At 44.1% G+C, this 23,455-nt stretch overlaps 1 protein-coding gene across 3 annotated transcripts in view; it reads right to left on the reverse strand.

The window, feature by feature from the left end:
* Nucleotides 1-586: 586 nt before the first annotated feature.
* The window catches only part of cfap300 (cilia and flagella associated protein 300), a 30,345-nt gene continuing 7,476 nt past the window's right edge, over nucleotides 587-23,455 (reverse strand). For 2 of the 3 annotated variants that reach the window (XM_078403151.1, XM_078403154.1), the window contains exons 4-7: nucleotides 20,087-20,256; nucleotides 14,144-14,316; nucleotides 2,785-2,851; nucleotides 587-1,093 (exon numbers count right to left, since the gene is read on the reverse strand). In XM_078403151.1, the coding sequence (XP_078259277.1) occupies nucleotides 962-1,093; nucleotides 2,785-2,851; nucleotides 14,144-14,316; nucleotides 20,087-20,256 (542 nt within the window). In that variant the 3' untranslated portion in view covers nucleotides 587-961. The remainder of the gene's footprint in view (nucleotides 1,094-2,784; nucleotides 2,852-14,143; nucleotides 14,317-20,086; nucleotides 20,257-23,455) is intronic. The other variant, XM_078403152.1, reaches the window with a different exon arrangement.

The following is a 23,455-nucleotide window of genomic DNA, read 5'->3' on the forward strand; positions in this document are numbered from 1 at the left end:
GGGAGGGGAGAAGGGGGGGAGGAGGGGGAACGGGAGGAGAGGGGAGAGAGAGGGGAGGAGGAGGAGGGGGAGGGGGAGGGGGGGAGAGGGGAGGGGGAGAGGGTGCTGCACCAATGCAGGAGAGGTTTGGGTCCAACGGGTCCACTTGGTCTAGTGGTACTATAAGCCCCAAGAATGATGCTCAGTTGGAGGTCATTGAATCAAGAGATCATGTTGTTTTCACTCTTTTTACACCAAAGTTGTGAATCATCATGGTTAAGTTTAGAATTATTTTTAAAATACTGGAGCTGAAATTGAGTTATTGTTATTGTCATCACATACATTCAACCTATTTCATTAATACAGTGGTTGGGTTAGAAAACATCTTACAAATCACTAATAAAATCTCTTGGTTTCCTACCTGCTATCAAACCAGTGTGGATTCAATTCCAATATAAACTTTGCACTTCACTTAGTGTACATAAAGCAAACTTATTAAAATAAGGTTAAAAAATCTAATTTAATACAGCCATGCAAAATTCACATTTATTTCTTATACTTTTATTAAGCAATAAATGCAAATTGATGTGATAAAAAAGACACAAAATATATCAATCATGTTGAAGGTCTTGAAGAGAAAATCTGAGTTACATTTACATAATAAGAGCGGAAAAAATAGTTACAGGATTCCAGATTATATATTTATTTAATTATTGTAAAACAAACATGAAAAACGATCAAACGATGCTTGTATATTTATAAAACTGGACAAAATGAACAACTGTGCTTGCAGGATTCTTTGAAGCTGCGTTGTCACTTCACTCTACTGAATATTACAATTACAATTAGAAAGAATGAAAGTTTCAAATACTGGAAAAAATAATCCCCTGTTTTTCTCCTCATCATACACACTACTTAGTCTTCTTGGAACATCCTCCGCTAAATTATCAATCTGTACTCATATTTCTCCAAAGGTGCACCATTAATTGCCGAATAATCCTCCTCCAAAGCAGTGGTACAGTACATGTACATGACGCTTTATGGGATCGACGATCAAATAAGCAAAAGTTTGTTCATGCTTCTTGGTGGAAGGATAACATGTGCCATAATCATCCTACATTTCAAAAACACAGGGGTGAGTAATTCGTATTTGCATGTCACATATTCACTAATAAAAATAAGAAAACAGTGACATGTATAAAAGGCACTATCCGTCCCACAGTCATAAAGCATTTTGTATGGAAACATGCCTCATTCACAGAAGGGTCCCAACTGGACACATCTTATATCCATGTTCACCAGAGATGTTGCCTGAGTTTCTAGCACTTTCTGTCCCATTTACAGTAAATCTATTTTCCTGCTCTGTCCCATGCCTTAGCATTCAATGCCTTAGCATTCAAGTGTTCATCTGCATATTTGAATCTTGTGAGTGAGTCTGCCTCAATCAATCCATTAGACATTGCATTCTAGATTCAGCCTTTGAGTGAAAATGTATTCTCAGGTCCTCATTGCCTTTCTTGAATAAAGATACAAAATGTACTGTCCTCTAGTCATCTGGTACCTAACCTGTGACCAGTGAACATTTAAAAATCACTGTCAGAGCCCCAGCAATGTCTCTTTGCTTCCCATAGCAGTACAGGATATATTGGTTTGAACTATACATCCAATGCACTTGCAAACAAATACAGATATCATTGCTATCTTTAATGTTGGAGAAAGAAAACAAAAGAAGAAGATGAATCCCATTAGTTGGGATTACTGACTCAGACAAATTTATAGATTAAAACCAGAGTCTTCAATTAATTTTATTTGTCAATTAACCTGGAACATTTCTGTCATTTAAGTACAAATAAGTGGAAGCAGTAAATTAAGTATAAACTTATGATCAAGCTCAAGGCTTCCTTCTTCTACATTGTTCAGTCATGCATGGAGACTGTTCCACTACCATTTGTATGAAAATATGTTTCCCAATTTCACTTCTACATGCTTGGCCATTTTAGGAGAGTGCCCATTTGTTATTGGATTACTCCAATTTCATTGGGTCTATTCTGTTCAAATCTATCATTTTAAACACTCAGAATAGATCTCTGTTCCACCAGATAATCTTAATCAAATACAACTGAAAATTCATTATAATTTAACCCTTCGAGCAATGGTATTACTCTTGTAAAATACATTGCGATTTTCCAGAAATAGTATAGCCTTCCTAAGATGTGGAGTAAAACATGAATACAACAGCATCGACAGGGTCTGTCTAAAGTTCTTTGTAATTAAAGTATATCCCCTTGCTTTCCAGCCCAATTGAAAAAAAATCAAGTATCTACGGAAATATCAAAAGCATCTTTTCATTCTATAGTTTATTTTTAAGAAAGTATGCAGATTTATCTGCCTTGTATCCAGACTGAATGATTTCTATCTGACATAGTTCTGTAAATTCACTTAATCTTATGCCCTCATACGAACTTTCTGACGCTCATATTAGTTGATGTATTTATTCCAGGACCAGTTGTGAGTTGACATCGGAACTGACTTTAAAAGATCCAATTTGATATAGAGCAAGTAATAATTTGCTGGTAACAATATTGCACAGAGCAGAGTTGCATTTAATTCTTCCATCTGCAACTCTCAACCAAATATTAACACCATTACTTTAAATTAGTTCATATTTGTATTTAAAAAGCTAATGTGCATATATTTGATGTTCATCCACTAATATTGCAAACTACAATTCTTGGTCTTCTGTTTTTAAGTCAACATTTAAGCTCATGGTGCAGTCAATATGGCTCCAAGAAGTTCAACACTTACACTAGCAGTAACCTTGAACACTGTCGAGATGACACGTATACCTTTAGTTTCAGGATCTTTCTGTACACTACAAAAGAACAGTTACAGTTAATCATTTGACCATGCAGATCCTATCTTTAGATCTGTCATTTTTATGAAGTCCAAAAACAAAATAATTAAAATGGAATATACCAAAGAAATCGTTACACTTGGATGAATGATTCTACTCAGCAACTTAACTTTTGCTTCTGTTTCCCTTAACTTAAATGAAAACGATAATAGGAGCAGATGTAATACAGTGCCAAAGGTAAATTAATCTTGTGAATATAGCTTGCAGGTCAAAGAGCCATTAGTAATTCCTCTTTCGGGAAAGCGGATGGCTAAATATGTTCTATAATAATTCATGCAAGAAAGTTAGAGTTGTAGGATGGCGCCGCGCCAAAGACCCGGGTTCGATCCTGACGAGGGGTGCTCTCTGTACGGAGTTTGAGCATTTACCCTGTGACCACGTGGGTTTTTTCCGGTTTCCTCCCACATTCCAAAGACATACAGGTTTGTCGGTTAAATGGCTTTGGTAAAACAAAAATTGTAAATTGTCCCTAGTGTGAAGGATGGTGCTAGTGTATGGGGTTTTTGCAGTACGGTGCGGTCACGGCGAGCCGAAGGGCCTGTTTCTGCGCTGTATCACTAAAGCAGACTAAAGTGAACTGTATGCTGGAGATGGAATACTATAGGTTCAGGAAAAGAACCAACTGTGGTGGTTTACCATGGCTAAACAACAAGAAAATATACAGAGGCCATAAAAGGAATAGATATCACCCTTGGGATGAGGATGTTTATTGATATAGTTTCAATATTAAGGAAAGGAAGGATGTTCAACTGAATAAATAAGAACAATTAATTGTTGACAGTGGAGCATGAAAATAAAAAATGTTACCTTCATATGAAGTAGTTTTCATTGCAAAATATAAAAAAAACATTGTACAAAAGTGACAGACAACACTAAATAAAGTAAACAAAACAAATTGTTAGGAATATCAAGACAACAAAACTAATTCAACTTAGACAGGTGTGAAGAGGGATAATCAGAAATGAAAACTGGATCATCGATTTTTGGGAATGTGCAAATAATGTGAAATGTAAGAGGAGGCAAATATTCATTTGTTTGAAAACTAGAAATAAGATGCAGAAAGTGAAGCCTGCTGTGGCAACACTGTACTCCATCCTTGTGAAAGTTAATTGAATCAAATTTACATTCGGTTTTAACAAGTCAATATACATGTTGCGGGGCTATCTGTTAAGGGCCTGTGCCATTAGGCTATTTTTTAGGCGACTGCCGGCGACTGTCATAGTCGTAGCAGGTCGTCGAAAAACCGTTGACTGGACCCCGCCTACGACAATGTCTATGATAAGCTACAACAACCTACCACCTAGTCGACGTCAAGATATGGCAAGCTAACGACAGCCAGCGACCCAATCGTCGCGAGTAGGATGTCCACCTATGACCGCACCTATGACCACACAGGTGACAACCTACGACAACCGAAGTCAACCTGCGTCCACCCGCGAAAGCTACGACCCTGTCGGCGACAACTGGAGACAATTCATGTCATTTTCACCTCCGGTTTTGACGCAGGTACCTGTCGCCGGTTGACATAGGTTGACGTTGGTAGTCACCAATGGAATTCACTAAAGTCAGCACCGGCGACAACCTACATCACCTGGCGACAACCTACGAAAGCAACTACGTCAGGTTACGTCATGCTATGCTCAGTGGCGTCAAGCCCACTGTCGCCAAAATGTTTTCAACATTCTGAAAATCCAGCGGCGACCAGAAAGACGCTACGACTCTGGAGACTACTCACGATCATACAGGTGACACCCCGACGACCACGTGGCGACAACCTAGTCGCCTAAAAAATCGCCTTTTATTCATTGTTATTGCACCATTACGTCTTTGGCACATTATATGTCCACCACGGTTCTTTATCAAGTGTTTGATACAATTTGGCATGAAATAGACCAGCTCTTGACAGTTTGAAGATTTTTTCATTTCAATACTACAGCTGAATTATGGCCTCAATGAGTTTCTGTCTCCTGGTACAGACCTTTCCTTTCAGTCTCTCCTTGATAATTGACTACAAATGCTCAATTGGATTAAACTCAGATGAGTTACCAGGCCAGTCCAAGTCATGTATCCCTTCTCCTGGTAACATTAGGTCACCTTCTTTGATGAGTGCATGGTGCAAGGTCTTGTTGGAATCTCCTAGATCCCTCTGGAAAAGTCTTTGGCGACTCTGGCACCACTCTTCTCTGTAATACATCTATACATTGCGGCGATTTCATCAACCGGGTGCAGTGGACCAACAACATAGTAGCTGAAACATCAGGATGTTTGATCAACTGGTTGATGTGGCATTTTCTCACTGGTTCTCCAACTGCGGTGGCACAGCGGTATAGTTGCTGTCTTACAGCGAATGCAGCGCCGGAGACTCAGGTTCGATCCTGGCTACGGGCGCCGTCTGTACGGAGTTTGTACGTTCTCCCCGTGACCTGAGTGGATTTTCTCCGAGATCTTCGGTTTCCTCCCACACGCCAAAGACGTACAGGTATGTAGGTTAATTGGCTGGGCAAATGTAAAAGAATTGTCCCTAGGGTGTGTAGGATAGTGTTAATGTGCGGGGATCGCTTGGCGGCACGGACCCGGTGGGCCGAAGGGCCTGTTTCCGCGCTGTATTTCTAAATCTAAAATCTAAAATCTGATCTCCAAACATGTTGGAGACATTGGGTCTGAACCAGGTAATGGCTTTCATCACCTTTCTCCAATACTCACATGTCAATCTTTATATTTTATGTTGCTTCTTCTGCATTGCATATAGAAATTGGTTTTTCATAGGTTTTTTGACGACATGACGGCTTCACTGGAAATGAATACCCGGAGAATGAAAAACCCCACAACACCCTGTCCTTGGGCAGAAGGAGCCTGAGAACTGTTGCCTCCAGATTTAAAAAATACTATCTTTCCCCATAAACCGTAAGGCTCTTGAACCACCCTGCACAACCCTAGCCATCACCTTACCTCAGCACTGAACTATTATGGACTTTGTATAAATTCCACTATATACTTAGGCTTGCATTATTATGGCCTAGTTTACTTTGTATAACTGAGATGTATATTTATTTCTTGTGTTATCACATTTAATGTACCCGTAAACCTGCAGCACATTGAACTTCATTGTTCTGGTCCTGGTGTATATGATTCTTGACGTGGATGTGGGTACTAAGAATACATAAGTAGATATGGCATAATTAAACTCTACTTCACAAACTAAAATTCTTGCCCAAATTCTTGTTCATCTGCCACCTAGTGGCACTGAAAACAGCAAAGGCCAAATCTGTATGGGTTAAATTTAGTTACTAATAGTCAATAGTCAATAGTCAATAGTCGTTTAATTGTTACATACACATAAATGTGTAGTAAAATGAAACATTACCCGCAGTTGAACAATAAGACCAATAAGATTATCAATAAAAATGCAATAACACACACAATCACAACTAACACCAAACAAAAAGAAACATCCATCACAGTGAGTCTCCTCCAGTCCCCTTCTCACTGTGATGGAAGGCCACAATGTCTTTTCTCTTCCCTGCCGTCTTGTCCCACGGTCAGGCTGTTGGAGTTGCCACGTCGGGGCGGTCGGGGCTCCCGACATTGAAGCCCCCGCTGGGCGGTGAAAGGTCCACGGCCTATTCCAGCCCCCGCCGGGCGGTGAAAGGTCCGCGGCGGGCCGACCCAAGCCCCGCGATTCGGGGCGGGCGAACACGCTGCCTCTGCCGCTGCCGGAGCTCCCGATGTCGGCCCCCATCCAGGGGCCTGCGGGCTTCCGACGTCCACGCGGCCCGCGCCGGAGCTTCCAGAGACGAGTCGTAGCCGCTCCGCAGACGAGCCAGCGCCGCAGGTGGTGAGTCCGGGCCGTGGGCTCCGCGAACCAGAGCCCCAGGTGGTCCCAGGTGCATGGCCGGTGGTGATAGGCCGCAACGGGAACGGAGACACGACACAGAAACAAAGGTCGCGTCTCCGTTCGGGAGAGAGAATTTTACAGTTCCCGTTCCCTCCCACCCCCCCCAAAAACATAACATACAAACCCTACATCATATTAAAACTACAATTCAGACAAAAACAACAAAAAACACAAAAGACAGACGGACTGCAGGCAAGCCGCAGCTGCGACGGCAGCTGGAAGGGTTAAATTTAATTGCTAATATTGTTTTACAGTAAATAACAGGTAATGCCAAAGATGAAGAGTTTAGTTTAGTTTAGAGATACAGCACGGAAACTGGTCCTTCGGCCCACCGGGTCCACACCAACCAGCGATCCCTGCACATTAACCTATCCTACACACACTAGGGCCAATTTACATTTATACCAAGCCAATTAACCTACAAACCTGTACGTCCTTGGAGTGCGGGAGAAAACCCACGCGGTTATGGGGAGAACATACAAACTCCATACAGCCAGCACACGTGGTTGGGTTCGAATCCAGGTCTCCAGAGGTGTAAGCGCTGTAAGGCAGCAACTCTACAGCTGCCACACAGTGCCGCCCTTCTACCAACGTTATATTAATAAGCTATCGGTGAATGTTTGTGCTACACATTGTCATATCATCAAACTCCAAGGCATAGGCATCTGTAACTCCTTTCACAACGGAATCCTTCACTTCATGATTGACAGACGTCAATCAGTACAGATAGGTAATAACATCTCCTCTTCAGTGACCATCTATAAAGACCGGGTGGGGCCACCAGCAATGGCTGCCTTGCCAACAGGCTGTCTGTTCTTTCTTCTGTTTTTGTTATTTAAAATATGTTTTAGTGTTCCTTGGTTTGCTTTATGTGGGGGGTGGGGTGGGGGGGGGAGGGGGATTGGGGGAAACCTTTTTTTCAATCTCTTACTTCGACGGAGATGTGAATTTTTTTCGTATCGTATCTCCGTCCCCATTGCGGCCCAACATCGAGGAGTTGGCGGCCTTTCCTGGAGACCGGCCCGGTGCTTTATGCCACGGGCGCGGCACGGACTTTAACATCGCGGAGCTTGCGATCCTTTACCGGGGATCGACTGTGGAGAACTCCATCCACGGGGCCTGTGTACTTTAACATTGTACAGGCCGCGGTCTCTGGTAAGAAGAGGCTTACTCCATGCTGCGGAGAGTTTCAACCGTCCCGATGCGTTCTGATCATCCCGACCCGAGGGCTTCGGACCGTCGACTGCGGCGACTGCGGATGGTTCAACAGCCCCGACCGCGGGTGAACAAAGAGGAAGATGCTTGAACTTTATTGCCTTCCATCACAGTGCGTAATGTGGAATCCGCTGTGGTGGATGTTTATGTTAAATTTTATTTTATATGGCTGTGTGTCTTGTTGCTTTTCACTTAGTGTGGCTGTATGGTAACTCAAATTTCACTGTACCTTAATTGGTACATGTGACAATAAATTGATCTTGAAATCTTGAAATCTATACAGGTGCATCTCAAGCCCGCGAGTTTAGCTCTTTGCTCCACTCGCTTTACACCCATGACTGTATGACTAAGCACAGCTCCAATGCAATCAATAATTTTGCTGTTGACATTGCTGTAGTTGGCTGAGTCACAGGCTGTGATGTGTCACCATCAAGGAGAGAGATAAAACACCTGGTTGAGAAGTGCCACAGCAACAACCTCTTGCTCAACAAGAACAAGGCCAGCAACTGATTGTTGACTTCAGAGAGGGAAAGTCTGGAAACTCCACACCAGTTTTCATTGATGGATCATTAGTGGATACAGTGAGCAGTTTCAAATTCCGGGGCATTAACATCTTGGATCACTTATCCTCGGCCTAGCATATTGATGTACTCCCGAAGAATACATGCTAGCGCCATTACTTTCTTGAACGTTTAAAGAGATTTGGCATGTCACCGAATACACAACAAATTTCTCCAGCTGTCCTGTAGAAAGTAGCCTGTTTGGTTGCATCATGGCCCAGTACGTCAATCCCAATGCACATGAATACAAGAAGCTGCAGAAAGTGGCAGACAGCCTGGTCCATCATGGGCAGACCTCTCTGCGCCTTCGAAAGCATCTACATGAGGCGTTGCCTCTAGAAAGTGCTAACTATCCTCAAGGAGCCCTACCATCTGGGTTGTTCCCTCTTCTAGCTTCTACCAACGGGCTCGAGGTACAAGAAGCCTGTCGTTGCACACCACCAACTTCAAAAATTGGTACTTTTAAATAACCATCAGGTCGTTGAACCAACCCGCACAGCCTAAATCCTACCTTGACAACAGAACACCACGGACCACCTCTTGCACAAACATGGATTCCTTTTGTTTCTAATTGCATTTTGCACAAATGTCTTGTTTTATTTGCACAGTCAATAGTTTCCTTTTTCTATTTTGCAGTATTTTATGTGTAATTTATATATAATTTGTTTTTGTGCATTTGCCTGTGATGCTGCAGCAAGCAAGATTTTCTTTGTACCTGTACCTCACTTTTTTGTGTATATGACAATAAACTCTGAAATAACAGTCAATAAAAATATATTTAAATGTTCCATACAATTTGGAATGGGTAGCTCCCTCCTGAAACCTCCTCTGCCATTAAGTGAGATTATGGCTGATCCTTTTGCAACTCGGCAAAGCACTTAATAACGTTGCTATATTCTTCACAACTGATTTCATAAAGTTTATCACTTCCTTGATCATGTGTAGCCAAGTTACTGTATCGCTGCAGATGGACTGATATATTAAAAATCAATATCGTTTCCTGATATTAGGAATAGATTATAAGGTTGATTTTTGGTGGGAATTATCCCAAAATTACATCTGTGTTTGTTATTACTGGATTTTGGTTCACAATTTTTTAATGGCAATTTGAGGTTGCTATTTATAGCCATTGACTAAATTGGTGAAAGATTTAGTCCTTAAAGTATTACAGCATTCCCTCCAACATAGAATATGTAATAGTGTGGAAAAGCACTGGGTCCTAAGATTCAGATTCCAATAAATAAAAGCTGTGAGATGAATGGCTCATGCCAAATATACTTTATCACAGTTTAAAACCGAGAGATTCTATATGGTTCAATGTGAAAGTTATGTAACATTTTCGGTGTGTCATCAGTAGTACTTACATCCCATTAACTTGTTTCAGAGCATTTTTTTTTCTTAACAGATATTAATGTACCAATATCAAGCAAAGATATAATTAATCTTAACCTCACTGGAATTGGAAGGGCATTATGAGCGAGTACTAAGGCAACTTCCAAAGCAGTATCCGAAGAACCAAATATTATGCCCAATATTGATGTACAAATATCCCAACTAATATTGTTCATGGTGTTGAGATTAATTATAATCACACAGCTTCTATAGTTGATTATAGAATTGCATGTATTCAGGCAATTCTTTCTTACATCTGCACATGAAATAAAACAGCTGTGTTTGTTTTTCATAGAGCATTCTCTCAGCTCAACTTAAGTGCAACTAACAGATGATTTATGCTTCAGCTATAATCCACCAGTGGGTGATGTGAATATCAAAATAAGTAGCTGTGGAACCAATCAAATGAGCTGCGTTGTTCTACATAACATCAAATTTCTTGAGTAGAATTAGAGGTTTACTCCTCTAGGCAAAGAGAGGTGAATCTAGTGCATTCCCCTCTTGTATTGTGTGGAAGGACATGACTTGGTAGCCAGTATGTTTGTGTGGCTGTTCCAGCTAAGTTTCTGGTAATGGTTATAACAGTAATAATAGTTATTGTGTACTAAATAGTTGAACTTACTTATTGGAAATGGTAATTGCTTGTATTTTTATGGCATAAAAGTTATTTGCCACGTCAGCTAATGTCTACATATTGCAACACACATGGACAATCTGTTGCACTTCTGAAGATTTTTTTGAATGAATTAAACAATGTGCGATCACCAACGAACATCTCCACTTATGATGGAAAGATGGTGATCTTAATGCAGTTGAAGTTGGTTGGACACAGCCCTAAGAATTCCAGTAGCAATGTCTATGCCTGAAATGATTGACCACCAATAACCACAACTAACTTCCTTTGTAGGAGGTATGACTCTTCCCCGTTTATCCTTTGTTTTGAGTTCTTCAAGAACTCTGTGATGGTGCACTTTATCAAATGAAATAAACTTCATGACATAAAAGAAAACCATTCAATTAATTGAACACCATACCTAACCACCTTTCAGAAATAGGAAAGCAACATTGCTAGTCTTTAAATGCACATCCAAGTACTTTCCAGGCCTTGAATTTTAAACACCCAACATCTTCTAAGTGAAATATTTTTTCTTCATCCTTGCAAACGATTATTTACAACTCTCTGGCTGAAAAAGTTTTTCCTCATCTCCGTTCTAAATGGCCTACCCCTTATTCTTAAACTGTGGCCCCTGGTTCTGGACTCCCCCAACATTGGGAACATGTTTCCTGCCTCTAACGTGTCCAACCCCTTAATAATCTTGTATGTTTCGATAAGATCCCCTCTCATCCTTCTAAATTCCAGTGTATACAAGCCTAGCCGCTCCAGTCTTTCAACATATGACAGTCCCACCATTCCGGAAATTAACCTAGTAAACCTACGCTGCACGCCCTCAATAGCAAGAATATCCTTCCTCAAATTTGGAGACCAAAACTGCACACAGTACTCCAGGTGCGGTCTCACTAGGGCACTGTACAACTGCAGAAGGACCTCTTTGCTCCTAACCTCAACTCCTCTTGTTATGAAGGACAACATTTCATTGGCTTTTTTCACTGCCTGTTGTACCTGCATGCTTCCTTTCAGTGACTGATGCACTAGGACACCTAGATCGCGTTGTACGTCCCCTTTTCCTAACTTGACACCATTCAGAATAATCTCTTTTCCTATTCTTACCACCAAAGTGGATAACCTCACACTTATCCACATTAAACTGCATCTGCCATGCATCCGCCCACTCACACAACCTGTCCAAGTCACCCTGCAACCTCATAGCATCTTCCTCACAGTTCACACTGCCACCCAGCTTTGTATCATCTGCAAATTTGCTAATGGTACTTGTTCCCAACCACAGGCAGATCTTCAACACTAGTCGAAACTTAATCACACTTAACTCTGCTTTTGGGAAGAGCTTGTTCTGACTCAACCCAACTTTGATCTCATTAAGCTCGATGCGTTTGAAATTGGCTCTTGAAATTGACTCTTGACTTTTGCATGGGTGGAGATGGAGAAACACACAAAGCCAGTCCCCAGCAATGGTGCACATTCATTGCATCAGACAAAATGCAACCCTGGCACCTCACATCTCGGTGCTGAGCGGCTGCATCATTTACCTAGACCTCCCAACACAAGGTTCACGGGACACTGCTGCACACGGCTTTGGCAGTTCACTCCACACATGAATTGTTCAGTGATGAGACCACTAACTGTGTCCTTATTGCAGGAACACCAGTGGAGGGCTGTGGCCTCAACCAGGTCCATGGTACAACAGGGAGGGCAGAGGATTGTGCCAGTTTCAACAGCACCGTCAGTAATGTATCTCTATATATAATGCAATGCTAACCCCTTTTTTGGATTAATTTGACCTGTCCTCTCGCTCTTGGGTGCGAAGCAAGATATAACCTTTGAGTATAACTTTTATCTTCAATATCTGTCCCAATTAAAGCAAATGTGGCAAAAGCTTCTTCATCACCCTGCCCACTTGACTCACCACTTTCATGGAACCATGCACCTATACTCCCTGAGCTCTGCTCTACAACACTTTCTAGGGCTCTCCCATTGACTGCCAGACTTGTTCTGGTTTGACAATATCTCACACTTGTCAGAATTACATTTCATTTGCGATTGCTAGGTCCACCTTCCCAAATGCACTAGATCCTGTTGTAAATTTACATATCCTTCCTCTAAACTGCCAGATTTGATGTCATTAGCAAATTTACTAACAATGTTAAATACATTGTCATCTAATATATGTTTCTATGTATAAAACAAACAACAATGCACCCAGCACTAACTCCTGCAGCACACCACTGGTGTGCTCTTAATATATCTGTGGAATCTCAATGAATTTTGCTTTACCTTGCCTGCAAGGTCCATTTCATGTCCTCTTTCTGCCCTCACGATTGCCTTATTAACTGCACACAAATACTTTAGTTTAGTTTATAGATACGGCATGGAACCAGCCTTGCAGCTTACTCCAACCATCAACCATCTATTACTACTAATTTTATACTATCCCACTTTCTCAGCCACTTCCTGCACATTAGGGGCAATTTTACCGAGGCCAGTTAATCCATAAACCATACTTCTTTGGGATGTGGAAGGAAACCGGAACTCCGGAGGAAACCCATGGGAGGACATGCAAACTCCACAGAGAAAATGTGCAAACTTCATCCATTTCATGTGCTCTTTTTGCCCTCCTGATACCTTGTTAAATCCACACCTACACCTTTGCTCATGGAGGGATTCGTTTGATTCTGACTGCCTAAATCTGACATATGTCTATCTTTTCCTCAATCGAGTTTGAACCTCTCTTGTCAAACAAGTTTTCCTATACTTGCCAACCTTGCCCTTCATCCTAAAAGGAACATGCTTCACTTGTATTCTTGCTATCTCAATAGACAATAGACAATAGGTGCAGGAGTAGGCCATTCGGCCCTTCGAGCCAGCACCACCATTCAATGTGATCATGGCTGATCATTCTCAATCAGTACCCCGTTCCTGCCTTCTCCCCATACCCCCTGACTCCGCTATCCTTAAGAGCTCTATCTAGCTCTCTTTTGAATGTATTCAGAGAATTGGCCTCCACTGCCTTCTGAGGCAGAGAATTCCACAGATTCACAACTCTCTGAATGAAAAAGTTTTTCCTCATCTCAGTTCTAAATGGCCTACCCCTTATTCTTAAACTGTGGCCCCCTGTTCTGGACTCCCCCAACATTGGGAACATGTTTCCTGCCTCTAACGTGTCCAACCCCTGAATAATCTTATACGTTTCGATAAGATCCCCTCTCATCCTTCTAAATTCCAGTGTATACAAGCCTAGTCGCTCCAGTCTTTCAACATCTCATTTTTGAAAGCCTTCCACTTGCCAGCCATCCTAATTCCCGCAAATAGACTCACCCAATTAACATCTGCAAGTTCCCATCCAATAGTTTAAATAAAGAGCTTCAGAAGACTGGAATTATTAAAGGAGAGAAAATAAAAAAATAATAACACTTTCTGCGTCCAAGGACATATCAGAATGAAGAGAAGAGGAAGGTAAAAAATCTTTCAAACGTGCTTAATGGACAATATGAGCATTTGAAATCTTCAAATGTAATATTAAAAGATAATAACCTGGGACAGTTTTTACAAACCTGACTATTTCCTTGTAAACTGCCTTGGTGATTTCTAGATAAGGGTCAATCGTATCTTCAAATTGACAGAGTATTCCTCCCAAGCAGAAATGTTTGAAGAGGCAGAAGATAAATTCCTTGCGTTCTGTATCACTGAATATTTGATAACCGTCAGAGTCTTCCAACAGTAATACCTAAATTAAATATAGAATACTAATCAGTGAAACCAAATGAAAAATTAGGAATGAATAAAATATCAATCACTTGCCTACCAGATTGATGGTTGGCACGTGATATAATTCAGCACATTACTCAAAAGCCCTTTCCTATTTTATGCATCAACTTTCTCTATTATTCAAAGCTAAAAATACAGGTTCTGGTTTTTGCTCTTCATTTCTTTTACATAATTGGTCCATTAGTTTATTGACAAATGAGGCAATTCTTTTTCAATATCACAAGATAAAACCTGTTCTTCCACCTGATATTGCAAAATGATTAATGATAGTTAATTTATAACAACTCAATTTTAAGATGAAAATGCATTTTGTAACAGAGAACAAATCAGCTGAGTTGCACTGAAATGTAGAACTGCAATGAAAGTAGAAAAGATTCAGATGAATCATTTTGGTTTTTTTTCTCTACATAACACCAACTATTTAAGAATAGGCATTTTTCATAACTATTCTGTGAGGGGGCCCTTGAATTAAAAAAACAAGGCAATTGTCCTTTGTTTCACTTCATGAAATCGTTTAAATGGAATGTATAAAGGACTTCAAAATTCAGAGATATTCAGATGGATAGCTCACTGATCGTTAAGGATTGAACAAAACAATCAAATACTAACAGCACATTGGCAGTGCAATTACTGCCACTGCCATACAGCTCCAGCGACCAAGATGTGATCCTGTCCATGTGGATTTTGTATGGGTTTCCCCTCACATTCCAGCAGGGGACTGGTAGGTCAACTGTCTACTGATTTGTTGGGTGTCATGGACATTTATGGCCTCCCTCTATCTCGGAAGAAAATATAAGAAACAAATCTAAATTTCAGCGGGAGAATACCCGTTTCAAGAAATGTCAGTGAGATTGCTACGCTGCAGTTTTCCAAGACAAATTGCTCCATAATTGGCATTTAATTCTTCAATTATCTCCGTATGCAAGCTTTAAAGATGAACCATAAATTCAGAGAAACCAGAGGAGCTTTTCAAATTATCTCAGCATCAATAAACATTAACAATAAATCACACTGTTACATAATCAAATTAGCAGCTGTGCAGACCCATAAAACCTCAAAGAACTAGTTTACTGTGCTGAACCTTTTCATACCTCTAGTTTCCCTCTCCCCTGACTCTCAGTCTGAAGAAGGGTCTCGACCCAAAACGGCACCAATTCTTTTTCTCCAGAGATGCTGCCTGACCCACTGAGTTAAGACAACATTTTGTGCCAATCTTTGGTGTAAACCAGCATCTGCAGTTCCTTCATATACATAGTTTACTGTGCCATATAATTCCTTTGCAGTGATATGCAACTTTCTTTAACTAAACAGTAACAATAAACTGTATTTGTTTCACAACTTGAATGTGGTAAAACAGTATTTTACAGGAATGATTCCAAACCAAATTTAGCATCAAGCCAAACTTGAATTCTAAAGCGTGGGTAAAGAGATAAGTTTAAGAAGCATCTTCAAAGAAGGCAAGAATGATAAAGATGTAGAGGTAAACACCAAAATGTCCAATCATCAAACATTGCCACCAACACCATCAATCCAGCCAGGAATATTCAGCCTGTAGGGGCACAAGGATTGGTCCAGACCATCAAACCCTCTGATTGGTAGAAGAGGTGAGGTGGTGCGCAGGTAAAGGTACCGAGCAGTCTGGTTTAGAACTCCAAGAGAAACAGTAAGATTTATGGTTGTCTGTTGTTTAGTGCGTTGGTTGTCACGGTTGTTAATCTTACAATAAACGTCTACCTCAACGCACATCGCCTACGACTCGCCATAGTGGTGACCCCGACGTGATCACAGATCACCAAGATGTCCCATCGGGAGGCATCGACGCCGAACGCAGTCGGCGTTCATCTGCCCCCATTCTGGGCCCACCAACCACGCCTGTGGTTCGCCCAAGCGGAGGCACAGTTCCACCTCCGGGGAGTACAGGAGGACAAGACCAGGTTCTACCATCTATTGAGCGTCCTGCCGTCGGAGACGTCCGCACGGGTCGCACAGTACGTCACCGACCCGCCAGAGACAGGCAAGTGTGCGGGCCTCAAGTCGCTGCTGCTGAAAACCTTCGGCCGCAGCCAACAACAGCGGGCCAGCACACTCCTGCACTTACCTGAGCTCGGGGACCGACCGCCGTCGGTCCTCATGACGGAGATGATGACACTAGCGGGAGAGCACACCAAATGCCTCAAGTTCGAGGAGGCATTCCGCGAGAAGCTGCCAGAGGACGTCCGCGTAGTCCTAGCAGACGTTACTTTCGGGGACCCGATGGATTTTGCAGAAAAGGCGGACGCACTGGTCGCGGCAAAGACGAGGCGCCCCGGCTCAGTCAATCGGGTTTCCACACCGGTGAGCGACCGACCGCGCGGCCAAGATGGCGCCCATCCGCCCGCCACTTTTCAAAAAACCCGCCAAGCTGCTACGTCGACGGCGGCCATTTTGAAACAGGCCCGCGACATAGAAACACACCAGCGCGGCTGGTGTTTCTTTCATAGACGGTGGGGAGCAGCGGCACGCAACTGTAGAAGCCCCTGCACATTCTCGGGAAATGTCTCGGCCGATCAAATGTAGAGGCAATCTCGATCGGCCAGAACCATCGCCTCTACCTTGCTGAGCAACATACAGGTACCGTTTTCCTCGTGGACACCGGGGCGATCGTCAGCATTGTGCCTCCATCCTGCCAGGAAGCGCGATCAGGTAAGACCGGCCCCCCACTCATTGCGGTGAACGGCAGCCCTGTCCGTACCTACGGAACACGGGACATGTCCCTGTCCTTTGGTTCCAGGACCTACAACTGGACTTTCATCATCGCAGATGTAGGCCAGGCAATCCTGGGAGCGGATTTCCTTTGGGCTTTTTCATTGATCCCTGACGTCCGCGGGAAGAGCCTGCAGCCGTCGTCCAGTAGCGTTGACCCTCCCGCTCCTTCGGTTTCCGTGTCATCCAGCCCGACCGTCCAGGCCGTCACCACGACCTCCGACCCGTTTGCTGCGATACTCGCTGAATTCCCGGAGCTCCTAGTCCAGCGTTTCGACACACCTGCCGCCAAGCACGGAGTCGTGCACTTCACCCCTACGGAGGGACCGCCTGTTTTCGCCCGAGCCCGACGCCTACCCCCTGATAAGCTGGCAGTCGCTCGCAAAGAGTTCCTCACTTTGGAACGGCTGGGGATCGTACGCCCGTCAGACAGCCCGTGGGCCTCATGGTCCCAAAAGCATCTGGGGGGTGGAGACCATGTGGCGATTACCGATGTCTGAACGCCATCACCACGGCTGACCGATACCCAATCCCGCATATTCAGGATTTTTCTGCCAGCCTAGAGGGTGCCACGGTATTCTCAAAACTGGACTTAGTCCGAGGGTATCACCAGATCCCGGTTCGCCCCGCAGACATCCCTAAGACCGCCACGATCACCCCGTTCGGGCTTTTTGAGTGGCTGCAGATGCCTTTCGGCCTCAAAAACGCCGCCCAGGCGTTTCAACGCCTCATGGATCATGTGGGTCGGGGTATGCCTTTTGTGTTCATATATCTGGACGATATTCTCGTGGCAAGTCGGTCGGCTCACGAACACCGGTCCCACCTGCGCTCCATATTCCAAAGGTTGCAGGACCACGGTCTGATCCTACGCCCGTCCAAATGCCAATTCGGACTATCCTCAGTCGATTTCCTGGGTCATCGGATCACACAGGCCGGTGCCGTTCCCTTGCCCGAGAAGGTGGCTGCTATCCGCTCCTTCCCCCGCCCCGACACTATCAAAGGGTTACAAGAGTTTGTAGGCATGGTGAATTTTTACCACCGATTCGTCCCGGCGGCAGCTCGGATCATGCGCCCCCTTTTCCAATGCCTCGCGGGTAACCCCACCGAGCTCGTGTGGTCCCCTGCTGCCGACGCGGCTTTCGCGGCGGCCAAGCTGGCCCTCGCGAACGCCACCATGCTCGTCCACCTGCGCTCCTCTGCCCCCACCGCCCTCACCGTCGATGCCTCCGGCGTGGCGGTGGGGGGCGTCTTAGAACAGCAGGTTAACGGCCTCTGGCACCCTTTGGCGTTTTTCAGCCGCCAGCTCATTCGCCCCGAGATAGCGTACAGTGCCTTTGATCGGGAGCTCCTGGCCCTCTACCTGGCGATCCGTCATTTTCGCTATTTTTTAGAGGGTCGCTTTTTCGTGGCTTTCACTGACCACAAGCCACTGACGTCTGCTTTTTTGAAGGTTTCCGATCCGTGGTCGGCCCGCCAGCAGAGACACCTCACTTTCGTTTCGGAATTTACCACCGACGTTCGGCACATTGCGGGAAAACTAAACGCCGTGGCGGATGCCCTGTCCAGACCGGCGGTTTCCCCGGTTGCCGAGGTAAGTTCCGGGGTGGATTTCCAGGAGCTCGCGGAGGCTCAGCGCCTGGAAGACACCCCCTCCCTGTACCCCCACACCACCTCGGGGTTGCGGTTGGCACAGGTAGCCTGTGGTCCCTCGTCCCTGTGGGTGGCTCTGACTCAGCTGTGCGGGTCCCGATTACAGCAAACCACCGCCTATCACCCCCAGGCCAACGGGATGGTGGAGCGGTTCCACAGGTAGCTTAAAGCGTCCCTCACTGCCCGCCTGTCCGGCCCCGACTGGGCCGACCAGCTCCCATGGGTTCTCCTGGGTATCCGCACGGCTCCGAAGCACGATCTCGGAGCTTCCTCGGCAGACCTGGTCTATGGCTCGCCCCTGCGGGTACCAGGCGACGTTCTCCCTCAATGTTCTACCCCCCTCCCTCCATGCCAGCACTCTTAGCTTCACTCCGAGCACGGGTGGGGTCCCTGGCCCCGGTCCCTGCTTCTCGTCACGGGGATCCCCCTTCACATGTCCCGCCGGCCTTGGGCGACTGCGAGTTTGTGTTCCGACGCATCGATGCCCACTGTCCCCCGTTCCGGCCGGTTTACCAGGGTCCGTTCAGGGTAGTGAAGAAAGGCACAGTCACCTTCACGTTGGAAGTGGGCACACGACAGGAGGTCGTCTCGGTGTCCCGCCTCAAGCCTGCCTATTTGGACCCAGACCAGCCCGTCACAGCGGCTCAACCTCCGGCCGCGGCTCCCGTACAGCAGTTTTCCCCCTCGCTGACCCCGTTCGGGATTCCTCTTCCCCCGGTCGCCTTGCCACTGCCGCCTCCGGCTCCGTCAGTTCCCCCTCCTCCCGCGGTGCCGGCTTCCCCGTCCCCACCCCCGGTGGGGCCTCCCTCTCCTCTCCACACCCGCTCCGGTCGGGTGGTCCGGGCACCTGCCCGGTACCGCGCCGAGGGTTCTGGGGGGGGGGGTCATGTAGGGGCACAGGGATTGGTCCAGACCATCGAACCCTCTGATTGGTAGAAGAGGTGAGGTGGTGCGCAGGTAAAGGTACCGAGCAGTCTGGTTTAGAACTCCGAGAGAGACAGTAAGATTTATGGTTGTCTGTCGTTTAGTGCGTTGGTTGTCACGGTTGTTAATCTTACAATAAACATCTACCTCAACGCACATCGCCTACGACTCGCCATAAGCCTTTAAAATCATTAATTCTAATACGACCTCTCAAAGTACTGCTTCAGCAAAGCTGTTAGTCGTACAGCCACACCAAGAAATAAAACAGAAACCCAGTAAAATTTAAATTAAGTTCTTCAACTGGGAGCATTATGTTTTTGCAGGAAGCATTCCATTCGCTTAAACTTTTAAAATAAATTAATTTTTATATGGCCCCAGCATATAATGACATTTTTGATGCATGAAGGTCTTACCTGTCGAAGCCGATCAGCAATAACAAAATCCTCATAGAATTCATCCAGACATTTATTAATGTGCCCCGCTTCTCGTACAATATCATTAGTGTACAAACAGTCAAAAAACGACATTGAAACTTCCTTGCAGGGAATTTCCTCTGCTTCTAATTTCTTAACTTCTACTCCTGCTGAGACAGAATTTAAAATAAATAGAAACATTGGCCAAAGAATTCAGTTGCAAAATGTATGCTTTTTAAATGCTAAATGACTGATGTAAAAATCAACAGGAAAATATGACTACAACCTTACTGCACATTGAACTTTCAAAATATGATTTGATTGGCTTCTGTCATGCAGATGACATAGCCACACTTGTAGAAAATAGAATATATATGGATTATGTCAATTCACGCACAATGTCTAGTTTCCAATTTTCCCTGAAAGTGAAGCACTAAAATGTAACTGAGAGAGTGTGACCTCTTGCAGTAAAGGAAATCTTAGCTGCAAATATACTCTACATCTGTGCAATTTACAGAGTTCATCAAATATTTACATTTGTTGAGGAACAATTTGGAACTGAGCCCACTTCATCCCATGACAGAAACATGGAGATGGAGGTCACGTGATGAGTTTTGATGAGAGCTGAGGTCCACTACTATTTATCACTGGTTACAGTGTCACAGTGTCACATTATCATGTAGCACAGAAATAGGCCCTTTTGCCTACTGTATATATGCCAACTTTCTTGGTCAACTACACAAATCCCATTTGCCTCTATTATATCCAGACCTTCTCTGTCTTGCCTATTTGTTCCTGTTTAAAGGTCTTTTAAACAAAGTGATTCCAGAACAAGGGGCCACAGTTTAAGAATAAGGGATAGGCCATTTAGAACGGAGATGAGGAAAAACCTTTTCAGTCAGAGAGTTGTGAACCTGTGGAATTCTCTGCCTCAGAAGGCAGTGGAGGCCAATTCTCTGAATGCATTCAAGAGAGAGCTAGATAGAGCTCTTAAGGATAGCGGAGTCAGGGGGTATGAGGAGAAGGCAGGAACGGGGTACTGATTGAGAATGATCAGCCATGATCACATTGAATGGAGGTGCTGGCTCGAAGGGCCGAATGGCCTACTCCTGCACCTATTGTCTATTGTCTATTGTCTAAGTGACATCACCACCACTTCTGGCAGTAAGTTTCCGATATGAGCAGGCATGTGAGTGAGGTAAAAAAAAAGAGGAAAAGAGCCGAGCACTTGCGCGAGACGTACAGCGAAGGGTCAAAGAATTGGATTTTTAAAAAAAAATTACACACAAAATTACCGGTTTCAAGTCTCTTTTAGTGCATTTCAAAGTAAAAACAGAATTACGAAATAATGTGAATATGTCACTGCATACCAATAACATTTTTATTATTATAATTAATTTAGTTATATAATCTTGCACTTAAATTTAATATTTACTCATTACAGTCCCACCACTGATTTTCTGGCACTCTTGGTTCCAGAGCTTTGCTGGTTTATCCAGCCGGCCAAGGAAGTCGGCTATGGGGATAGATGTGCTGGCTCCAGCTGGGTTGGAGTTCCAGAGCCCCGGCCGCAGGTTACAAATTCAACCCACCGATCAGCTGTGGAAGTCCCGATGAGGTCGAGATTGGCTGCCTTGCCCAGCCTAGGTGCCAAAATTTCGAGAAGACTTCCAGGGCGGGGGGATTTAAAGTGTGCTCTCGTAATTTTGTCCGGATTTCAATGATTAGCGGCTATTTCTCGTGGAACCCCTAGTGTTCTGGGGAACCACAGTTGAGAAACGCAGCTGTACATCGTTTTTTTTCTTTTTTTTCTTTCTTATTTTCGATACGCTTTCTCCGTTGGTAAACGAGATTTTGGCAAAGTGAAAAACGCGGAAATCATGCAATATGCGAGGAAAATGGATTTTAAAAACGTGGAAATCTGCGGTAATGCGGAAAATTCACATGCTTGTATCAGTTACCTACTGTGTGAAAAAAAAACTTCCCCTCCCACACCATTTAAAACTCCTTTCTTTCACCTTAATCCTATGCCCTCTGTTTTTAATACGACTACCAAAGGAAAAAGATTCTAATTATCGATGCCTCTAATAACTTAACATTCCCTCAGTTTTCTTTGCTCGATGGGAAGTAAACTTAGGCTATCCAATCTCTCCCCATTTTGTATGGGGATCTGGATTGTGTCCAAATCCAGGCACATCCTGGTGAATCTTCTCTGCACTCTCTCCAACACAATCATATCCGTCCGATAGTGTGGTGACCAGAATGCAGCAGGTGTTTTGTAAGGTTTACAATGTCCCAACTTTTATACTCTATATCACAACCTGAGAAGGCACGCATATCATATGCCTTCTTCACCATCCTATCTACCTGTGTTACTTCTTCCAGGAAGCAAGGGCCATGAACTGCAAGGTCCCTCTGTTTAACAACATTCCTTGTGCCCTACCTTTTTCTGTATATGTCCTACTCCTTTTAGACTTCCCAAAATGCATTATCACACACTTGTCAGGGTTAAATTCCATCTGCCACCACTCTGCCCCACTTTCCATCTGATTTATATTTGTTATATAATCTTACACAACCTTCCTCATTAACCACAACACCACCAACTTTTGTGTCATATGCAAACCGACGAATCATATCTCCTTCATACACATCCAAGTCGCTAATAAATATAACAGACACAGGTGCACCACAGGTTACGGACTTCCAAAAATAAAAAGAATATTCCACCACTACCCTCTGGTCCTATCACCAAGCCAGTTGTGGATCCAATTAGCTAGCCCACCTTGAATCCCAAAGGCCTTAGCCTTCTGGACCAGTCTATATTGCGGGACATTGCCAAATGCCTTACTAAAGTTCATGTAGACAAAGTCTACCACCCTTCGTCAAACTTAGCACCTCGTCAAAAACTCAAATTAGTGAGCTGGGATTTCTCCCACACGAAGCTGTGCTGACTATTCTTGATCAATTCCTGTCTTCCAAATGTACATAAATCCTATCCCTTAGGAATTTCTCCTGAGGATTTTCAATAACTTTCCTACCATTGAAGAAAGACTCATTGGCGTGTGGTTGCTTGGCTTATCCCATGCCCTTCTTAAATGAAAAAACAACTTTAGCTATCCTTCGGTTTTCTGGACAAAATGCAAAAGGTTCTGCCAGAGCACTAGCATCTCCTCCCATATCTTCCATAGAAACCTGGAATATATCTTATTTAGCCCTGGGAATTATAATTGATGCTGTTGTACTAGTTTCTCCAAGCCTGAGGCCTGACTAGGAGAAGGATGAGAGCAGAGAGGTGCATTGCGAGAAGAGCCTGAAGGAGAAGGAGCAGACAGACTCTAGTGAGGAGAGAGTATCGTTCTGGAGATA

Source organism: Rhinoraja longicauda, chromosome 7 (genome assembly GCF_053455715.1).
Source record: "Rhinoraja longicauda isolate Sanriku21f chromosome 7, sRhiLon1.1, whole genome shotgun sequence".
Lineage (NCBI taxonomy): Eukaryota > Metazoa > Chordata > Chondrichthyes > Rajiformes > Arhynchobatidae > Rhinoraja > Rhinoraja longicauda.